At 34.8% G+C, this 10,257-nt stretch overlaps 1 protein-coding gene across 3 annotated transcripts in view; it reads left to right on the forward strand.

Moving 5' to 3' along the window:
• Positions 1–9,821, forward strand: part of LOC135323426 (zinc finger RNA-binding protein) — a 41,084-nt gene extending 31,263 nt beyond the window's left edge. For 2 of the 3 annotated variants that reach the window (XM_064500623.1, XM_064500624.1), the window contains exons 16-20: positions 1,709–1,806; positions 2,627–2,722; positions 6,479–6,590; positions 6,699–6,796; positions 7,441–9,821. In XM_064500623.1, the coding sequence (XP_064356693.1) occupies positions 1,709–1,806; positions 2,627–2,722; positions 6,479–6,590; positions 6,699–6,796; positions 7,441–7,620 (584 nt within the window). In that variant the 3' untranslated portion in view covers positions 7,621–9,821. Of the gene's footprint in view, positions 1–1,708; positions 1,807–2,626; positions 2,723–6,478; positions 6,591–6,698; positions 6,797–7,440 lie in introns of those variants that run through there. The other variant, XM_064500625.1, reaches the window with a different exon arrangement.
• Positions 9,822–10,257: the final 436 nt, after the last annotated feature.

The raw sequence follows: 10,257 nt of genomic DNA on the forward strand, positions 1-10,257 counted from the left end.
GCCACTGTATTCCTACTGTGGGTTTTCTCTAAATGTATTCCTTGTCTCTTATATTCAAGTTGTACACGTTTCATCAGTTATCTTAGCTGGCACTGCTCTTGTATAGATTTGTTATTTTTTTGAATGAAATACCACTTTAAATGTCTTCATTTGGTCTGTAAATGCCTTGTTAGTGCAGTTTTTCTTCATTCCACTTTAACAAATAGTCCATTATTTTCAGTGTCAGTGTGGGAAGATATTATTTATATATTCTTCTCAGTTTGGTTCATATTTTGAAATACTCCTTTTTTAGCCCTATGCCAAGCAGTAAAAATATCCTTATTAAAAAAATGCACAAATCTGAATGTAGTACTTCAGATTAAATTTAATCATTACATTGTAAAGTTACAGCACCATCTTTGTTTATAGCTTTTTAGCTCTTGGTATACTGAAGTAGCCTACTTACCTATTTTATATTTATGCATAAATAGGTGGCTTCAGAGCTTTTTCTCTGCAGCATCCTTAAAAGCTGTTTCTTGTTGGTATGTTTCATGAGTCTCAATATACTTTTAAAAACCTTCATTCTCTGAATTATCTAAATTTGCATTTTAATTGCAGTAAACTATATTGCTTCATTAGCCCACTCCTGTGAAGTGAATGCCATTGTGTGAGGTTTTCTGTTTCTCTTCGTCTGGTGCATCACCAGTTATGCTGCCAATATACTTTGTTCCTAGTAACAACAGCCATTTCCATAAATAGCGAATCAAAGAATTTTTAAAGCTTATCACTGCATTAATATCCCTATGTTTATATATCCCTGTTTTATTGATTAAACCACTTCCAAAAGGGCTTTTGGTCTCTTCCATTTAGTGTAACGTAACAATCAGCTTAGTTCCTCACTTCAGTCCTTTTTTGAAGATTTAAATATACAAGATTAGTATATTTTCTTTCTTTCAGACATTCTGCTTTATTTTTAAACTATTCCTTGCTTTTCTCTTTCATGCTGAATCTTAAGTTAAACAGTCCCTTTTCACAACTTTCTTTGCATCTGAAGTAATGTTGGACCATACATATCATGGGTTGAGGAACTTATTTACACAGGTTAAAAGATATGGCACTATAAGGTGATAGAACTCTTAATACTGAAGAACATTGCACATTCCTTTAGTCAGTTTTTAAAGCAAAGTCATTTCCATTTTAAGATCAAATTACTACAAAAATAACACCACTACTAAACACTGAGCGCTTTTAGGATTTGTTATACTTAGTTTATCTTTTTAGGACTAGGTCCTAAATAACACATGACCATTCAAATTTACAGCAAACTAAGTTTGAATGTTTCTACTTGGTTAAAGTGGATTTTTGTGTTCCTTCTGTCTTGTGTTCTCTGTGCTGGTGCACTGTGTCCAACCATCCTTCCTTCAGTATTTAATTTTAGGGGAATTATATTTTTCCAGTGTTAGCTTAAATAAAGAAGTACTAAGTATTGCATAATCTGCAATGCGTTTGATAATATTCTGAGAGCTAAAGTACATTATGCTCTTAATCTTCATACTGGGTCGACGCCCTAATCTTAATTAAATGGATGTTATCGAACACTTACATTTGTTGGTCAAGGGTTTAAGCTTTAAATGGCATGTGTGACACTGAAGCTACTTTAAGGAAGTGTCTTGCTCACCTGGTCAAACACCCATTCCTCACTGCATTTTGCCAATTCAATCCATTTTAGATGTAACCTCGGGTATGGTGAAAGACCCACCGGACGTCTTGGACAGGCAAAAATGCCTTGACGCTCTGGCTGCTCTACGCCACGCTAAGTGGTTCCAGGTTCGGAACATCATTTTACTTTCTTCTTGTAGCCTTATGAGAGATTAGTTCAGTTGCAATATAAATGTTTAACTGTGTGAAAACACTCAGAGTTGTTCATGCTAATAATACTTAATATTTTTCTGGTCCCTAAATTTAAATGTAGAAAGTTGAGTATGGAGGAACTGCTTTATGCAGTTATTGCTGATTTGACATGATTTTTTTTTTTCCAGTCATTGAGAAGGCGATGTTGAAAGCTTGACTCGCTTGGGGTGATCATATGTTATATATTTGTTATATATTCCATAAGGCTGCAGAGTAACTTTGCTTTAAATAATGGAATATGTGTTTAAAGCTTTGTGTTTAGATTTAAGACTTTTTTCCTATTTCTTTAAGTGCATTAAGTGTAGGGAATGAAAGGTGAGAAGCAACTGTTTGGTTTAGTGACTTTGCATTCTGGCAAAGGCACAATAAAGAAACCAAACAGATTTCCTTGACCTTTCAGTCTCTATACGTACTTCTTAGACCTTTACTTTATCCTTTTATTTCTAATATAGAAAGATATTGTATTTATTGTTACAAGTGAACATAGGTCAAAGTGTACAGGGGATCAAGAAATGTTATTCTTGTATAACCTGTGCACTTTGACTTCTACCACCTTAAATTACTAACCCTGTACAAAATACTGCTGTAAATGGCAGCTCATGGAATAAAGTTGTAGAATGATTTGTTTCCATCTTGCATCTGAGCTTCCATTGAACAGTGGTGTTTTAGTCTTTCAACAAGTCCTATTTGCTGTAGGTGCTGGGATTAATTAATTTGATTTTGTATTGCTCTCAAGGCTAGAGCTAATGGTCTGCAGTCCTGTGTGATTATCATACGTATTCTTCGTGACCTCTGTCAGCGAGTTCCAACTTGGTCTGATTTTCCAAGCTGGGTGAGTAATATTCTTTTGAATGCACCTTTTTAAAACATGTAATACTACAAGTAGAGTACTGGGAAGTATTGCTGTTTTTCAAGTGAAGACTCTTTCAAGAAGTAATATAGGCTTTATACAGCAAATGATCTAGATTCCCTCTAACAATTTCATTTAATTTTCTGAGGTTTTGTCATTTGAAGCTGGTTTCCCCACCCCCCAAAGGAATTTTCTTTTCCTTTTGAATTCTTTGTGGGCAGCATCCTTATTCTATAGTTTAACCCTTTTTCCTTTATATAAAGGGCTGTAATTATTTCTAACCACCTCCTCTGAATCGCTTGGACTCTGCTGAAACTTAAAAAAAAAAAAAAAAAAAAAAAAGTGTAAAATATACCTAGATAGCTCTGTGATAACAGAGAGGCTACTTTAAAGAATAAACCTCAGTGGTTCTTGCAGTCATCAAGGTGTTCCCTCTGCAAGATGAAATACCACAGTACTAATCTGTGGATGTCTCAACGTTAGCATTCTAATTTGCATCACTTGGAAACTGATCTCCAAGTTGTTCCCATTTACTGCTCTTAATTCTTGTAGCTGAGCATTCTCAAAGCATTCCTTTTGCATTGACTATGCTAAAAAAATGCTCTGCAGGAGTGCAACTTGTGCTGCTAATGTTAAATGGATGTTCAGTCCATGGGAGCAGGCCAGGTTAATCTGAAATAACTCTGAAACACATATACTGTGGGGGTAAGTTCCTCAGCCCTGACTATTCTGTTTCACAGACCCAATCCTATTGCGCTGTGCTGCTTGTCAGTGTAGACTTTTTAGTTTTGGTAGGAAGAGCACTAACATTGCTAAGACAGTTTCAGTGGTTTTTACAAGTGTATTAGGCTTGCAGAGAATTTTATTAAGTTGTTTCTGATAATACTATTGATTGCTTCTGGAAAAAAATGTAGAACAGTTACACTTCTGGTTTCTAAATATTTAACATGTGTAACATACACTGCCGGTTTCTGTACTATATTTCCTGAAGGACTCAGTGTACTAAAAGGAAGGGAGAAATACATAAGTGCCTACTTCATTACCTTTGTGATTGTGAGTTTCCAAAGAAAAAATCCCAGCATTCTTTTAGAAAAGCATCCTTACAACTGCTGCAACATACAACAGCCTTTCAGGTGCTAGAGCATGGCTACAAGGCCCAAGAGAGAAATAAATGTCCCCGTAATGTGCCTGACTGCAGCAGAGAGAAGGACACAGTCTGTTTGATTTACTCCTGTACTTTCTTTGAATATGTCAGATGAATTAGTGGGGGCTGACTCAGCCTTGGTGTTCCTTTATTCCTTAGCATCAAATTGACCTTATTCATTGCAGAAGGCGGTGCTGAGAGTTACTACTTACCAACTTGACTTTCATCAGATCTTACATGTGAAAAACAAGAATTAAGTTTTAACTATTTAAAATAAAGTTTGTATATGGAAGGTCAAGGAGAAGAGTGTTGTTAGGCTTTTTGGACTTCTCTGCAGTAATTAATAGTTTGTAATAGACTGTGTATCACCCAAAGCCTCTAAGGAATACAGAATCACTCTTTATTCATATATAGTGTGTGTGTGCATATGAATCTTCTTTTCCATTCTGCTCCTTAGCGTAGTATGGATGTACTTTATTGACATGACAGATCTGCTGTTTTCTGAGAGAGAAACATGATTTTCTAGTTGCAAATCTGAGACTGACTGGACTGAAGGCAAATAGTGAATAGAACAGGAGTAAAACTCAGGGATACTCACCTGCAGTTGACTCATTCCTCCACAGTGTGTTGCCTTATATATGGAGTTTTTACTACTGCCATTAACTTTGGTTGTATTTGCGAGTGTTCCACAAGTCTGATTACTAAGCTGCAAGTATATTGGAATGGACAGATCAGAAAATGATGAAAAATTTTAATATAATCAAGCACTGTGATTTGTTGACAGCATCTCTCAATACAACATCAAAGTCAGCAATATAGATTTTTCCAGTTCTGTTTGCCTAATTCTTTAGAGCATCCTTTCTGTAGTATCCTGATGACTTCTCTGCATGGTACCAGCCTCTGAAACAAAGAGCAGGACTCAGAGAGCCTAGGTTGCCACACATCGCAGACTGAGTATTTTCTAACTCTTTACCCTACTCACTGAGTGAAAGCCCTCTGGAAAATAAGAAGATATGTACTCAAATGCATGCTGTGTAAGGCATAATTTTCAAGAACTGGTGTATTTTACCAGATAACCATGTGGATGAAGAAAAAGGTGTGTCCTTTCCTGTTCCTCACATTACTTGCTCTAAGGCAGGCTCAGAAGGGAAGAGACATATGAAGCTGTGTATCAGGCCTAGCTGTGTCTAAATTCTCTCCAAAAGTGCCAAGTAGCAGCCTCCTTACATGCTTAAAAATAAAAAGTATTTAGAGGAATTTTGTCAAGTATCTATAAAGTATAAGGAGCTATTATTCAAGGTTGATTTTTTTAAAAACTTGAAATCCAGTCTTCCATGCACATAAACACCAGGGCATTGTAATTCACATCTTCCTAGGAGTAAGTTGTGGACTTTAATGTGTTGTATTAGGATCCAAAAGAAATAGATTTGAGTAAACACAAAAACAAGAGGCCCTTTCTTTTTGTGCTTTATTCAGCTTCATGCTTGAAAGTAACTAAATTACTTTTGTGAAACTCAAACATTTGATCCTGAGTGATAAAGTGGGAGTGTGGAAATGCCATGCTTGAAAATTAAAATTTGTCAGTTAAATGGACCTCAAATGGAAAGAAATGGGCATCCTTAATGAAAGATTGTAATTAGCACTGCCTATGATTACTTGCATGCATCAGAATGGGCTCTTAGAAAATAAAAGTAGCAAGCAACATTTGAAAAAATGTAAACATTGGGGAAAAAAAAAAAAAGAACAAACCCCCCAAAAAACAGGGCAATTGTTTGAAAACGAAACTTACCAAGGAGATGATATCGAAACATCTATTTAATGCTGGAAAAGCTAAGGAAAACTATTCCTTACTATTACAAATATCGTTTACAGTTCTTTGAAAAAATCAGTAAGTATTTAGTAAAAATAAACAATGGAAATACTAAAAAATTGAATATTTAAAGTATAGTTAATCATTGAAACATTTTAATTAATAAGAAATGATATGTCAGTTTTAGAGAATCTGTTTATCAGCAAGGTTTTCTATGTGTGTTTTAACCTATAAGTATTGGTAGTATTAGCCTGTATCTGGGAAAAATTTGCAGTAAACTTGTCTTGCTGAGCTGAAGCACTATTAATTATTTAGATCGAACATTAAGAGATCACTAAATTTCCCATGCTTTGAATATCTGTATACTTGTGCAAAACATATTTCTGTGTAACATTCTGTTAATTTCATTGGATATATTATGTGCTGCTGTTTGTTCATGTGGCTGACAGATTCAGATGACCCACCATATTTCATGCTGTCTCACAATGCTGTCATGTTGTCAACCTGCATATATAGGCTACTACTGTATAGATATCTACAAAATGTTTTGACAACTTGTGATGAAAAGAGGCATATCAGTAACAGTACTCAGTGTTATTTGTGTACTAAATTTCTCTGTATTCACCTTTCTAAATTTTTTTTTCCATTTTAACTGAAGTTGTTCTATGATGTTTAATGTTCTTCAAATTCCTGTATCAAAAGTTTTGTATTAAACAACAGTAGCAGCTGCTTCTTGTTTTAATCAGGCTTTTAAAATAGATGGATTTTCTTGTTGTTGGTCTAGGCTATGGAGTTGCTTGTGGAAAAAGCAATCAGCAGCGCTACTGGACCACAGAGTCCTGGGGATGCACTGAGAAGAGTTTTTGAGTGTATATCTTCAGGAATCATCCTTAAAGGCAAGTTGCGTTCGTTTAGTACCTATATATTAAGGCTTAACTAATGTAAAATTTGTAATCTTGGTTAAAATAAGGTAGACGTGCTACTAATTAGCCTAACTATTGTAGGTGGTCCTGGCCTTCTGGACCCATGTGAGAAAGATCCTTATGATACGCTTGCTGTAATGACAGATCAACAACGAGAGGATATTACTTCAAGTGCACAGGTAAGGAAAATTTGTGAAGTAACTAAAATTGACAGCAGTTATTTTTAATAAAAAATGCGGCTCTATCGTGAACATGATTTTTCCCCTTTTCAGGAGGATGTAGTCCAGTCTTTCACATGATTGGTCTTAAATTAGGCAATGAAAATGTCACAGAAGAGGATGTAGAGTAATATTCTGTTTCACATTAAAATTATCATATTCCCCTGCCAAGGTTGGAGCAATGACCACTGCACTGCCATCTATACTGACCCATAAAGAGGCTCAGTAGTACATTATTATATTTAAAATTACATTATTTACATTACATTTAAGACGTTACCACCCCTAACTGTTCGCTTGATCCTTTTGCCAAAGGTTACTAAGATGCAGTAGTCAGTGGAATGTGACAGGTGATAAGCCTTGGCTGCTTCAGTGCAAGCCCAGCAGCTATAACCCATATACATCATTTTTAAACTAAGATGCTGGAGTTTTGTACGGAAGCAGTGACTGTATGACATGTACATTTTAGTGTGTTGAGTTTAAGGAGAGGTAGAGGGTGGATAACAAGACAGGTAAGGATGATATCATCTTATACCACTTATACAAAGTCCTTAGAATTAACATTTGTTTCTAATAGAAATATCTTCTCTCTACGTTTTTTCCAGTTTGCACTGAGACTCCTTGCATTCCGTCAAATACACAAAGTTTTAGGAATGGATCCATTACCACAGATGAATCAGCGCTTCAACATCCATAGCAATCGTAAAAGGAGAAGGGACAGTGATGGGGTTGATGGATTTGAAGCAGAGGGAAAAAAAGACAAAAAAGATTATGATAACTTCTAAAAATGTTTGCCATCAGTGCTAAGATTGAAGGTGATACAAGTCCATTTGTTGCCTTGCTTTTATTTCATTCATAATAATGTCTGTTTAAAACATCCAAAAACACCTGGGCAATTAGGTTTGGAAGAGAACAGCCTATCTCTTCTGTAAGGTTCTAAACATTTTAAAGGATGTGCTGTATCAGACAAATTATGGATGGAAAGACCACAAATGGAAACTCTGTCATTGGAAGAAAAAAAAAAGTTTGAGGTTTTTTTCCCTCATTGCATTTTCTTTAAATGTGTTGCTAGCTTTAGTAACTTTTCTTCTTTTGTCTTTCTTTTTTTTTATTAACAAGTGCGTTGTCTTCTTATCTTGACTGTATTTAATGCAGCATTTGTGCTTTTGTTGCTATGTGTATTTTGACATTTTATTTAGAAGGATTTTTGTTTGCCTTTGACACTAGCTGTATAAGTTACTTTGTGTTAGATGGTATAAACTGTTCCCCTCCCGATTAATATTTTACAGAACTTTTTTTTGTAAAGTGAGACTGCAGGATTATGTTTTTTCTAAATGTGAAGGGGTTACAACATATAATTATCCTGCCATTTGAGTGCTCAGAATTAAATGTTTTGCCAATCTTGTGGCATTTGTCTCCTTAGTGTGATATAACGGTGTAATTAAGACAGATTTGTGTTAATCTAATCAAGTTTGCTGTTAGTTGTGCATTAGCAGTATAAAAGCTAATATATACAGTATGGTCTTGCAACAGTTTTAAAGCAGCTGCAAAATTGATCAAAGTTTGCATGATGTTTTTGTTTTTAATAGAAGGGCTTTTAAAACTATCATTTTAGGTTAAATGCGTAGATCTTTGTATGATTGACTTTGTGACATAGCAAGGCCAAAAAATAACTTTCTGAATTTCTTTTCTCGAGATATGAGCAGAAGCGGGCATTTCCCATTTAGACAAAGTCAGTCATTCTTTTCAGTCAACTTTGTCGATGTGATATTAATGCCTCTCAGCCCTTAAAATAAATGTTTGTCATATCAGTGCCTGTGAGGTTATTCCTTATAGCTATTCCTGTATAAAATTTCTGTGATTTTTTTCAATAATTCAAATTTTAAAAGTGAAGTATTACTGACAAAGTGAAGGTTATCAAAGAAAAAACCCAGAAAATTATTTCATGTGGCCATAGTGTATGCTTATGTCTCTTTCAAAAAGCTAAATATAGCAGTGGTGTAAGTAAAGTTACATCATACTGTTGATGTATGCTCTGGTACACAGATGTGATTTGTCACAGCACTACAGTGGAATACTCAAATAAAAACTAAGATTTATTAAATGACTAAAATCCATTATACACTGGAAACTGAAGTTTCACTCATTCTGTTCAATGTGTACTATGCGTTGTTGCAAACCCATAAAAACACACGGATTAACATAGACTAACATTCCTATAACTACTTTATCAATGGCTGTAGGAGAGTATCAGACATTACAAAAATTGTTTTTTCTGATACCATTTATTAAAAAACAACTTTTTTTCCAGTTCAAGGTCAAATTTGTCTTTGACCTTTTTAACAAATAACTGTTGGATGATATTTTTGTTTTGCAACATTCATTGCTAACAGCATGGGCCTGTGGAATAGAAATACAATATTTTAGAAAATAGAGGAAATCTTAAAAATTTTAATACAGTATTCTTCGAACATCAGAATGCAATTTTTAAAAGGAATGGTTATTAGTGGTTAGTAAAGAAATGGAAAGCTTTCCCATTTTAGGAAAGTTTTCTTAAATAATTTCAGCATCAGAAGTACAGTAATTATCATGTGCTTTAAAATTACTTTAAAAAAACATTACACTAGTTTCTCTTGTCCAGCCTTGATGCTTAGCTTCCATGCATGCATTTGCTCATACTCTTTTTTTTTAAGAGGAAAATGTCTTGCTGTCATGGTATATAGTTAGCCATTACTATTTATTTTGAAAGCTACAGGTGCTATTCATGTGGCTAGTTCAACTCCATACCAAAGTTTCTTTCCTCATAAAGCATACTTGTCTATTCAGACACGTGACCCTAAACTTTAGGATTAAAAAGGTCAAAGATGTATTTTGGATTTCCTGTATTTTTGTTCTACTGGCTTCTATCTCTTAACCAGTCTCTGGATCTTTTGAAATATTGTATACTTAAAGTGATTCCACATTAAATATGAAGCTGTGACCATGATTTTTGCGCTGTGTGGTGAAGAGTGAATTTGCAGTTTCTTTCTGTTTTTCCTGCCCATTTTTATGGACTATTTTAACTAGGTAACTTCTGGCTTCTGTAAAGTTAAGAGTGGAAAAAGAAAATTTAAAAAAGGGTACAGAACTAGCTTTGACTTTAAATATTGCAAGGTGTGGAGGGCAAAACTAAGACTAGGTTGAAAAGAAATCATCATTTTAATATCCTCTGTTTTGATAATGCCAGCATCTCACATATAGGCATTTATTTACCTTTTTGATTTAACGACATCGTATGTGCTGAATCACAAAATACTAGACACCATAGTCGTAATCTACAGAAGAGAAATGTACAGAGCAAGAATTTTCCCCTCGGTGCTGCCCTTGGAGGACCAGTCCCTGAGAGTGGGAGCTGTTCTGTTTTGAAGCTTCTTACTCAAACT

The sequence above is a fragment of the Dromaius novaehollandiae genome, chromosome W, assembly GCF_036370855.1.
Source record: "Dromaius novaehollandiae isolate bDroNov1 chromosome W, bDroNov1.hap1, whole genome shotgun sequence".
Taxonomy (NCBI): domain Eukaryota; kingdom Metazoa; phylum Chordata; class Aves; order Casuariiformes; family Dromaiidae; genus Dromaius; species Dromaius novaehollandiae.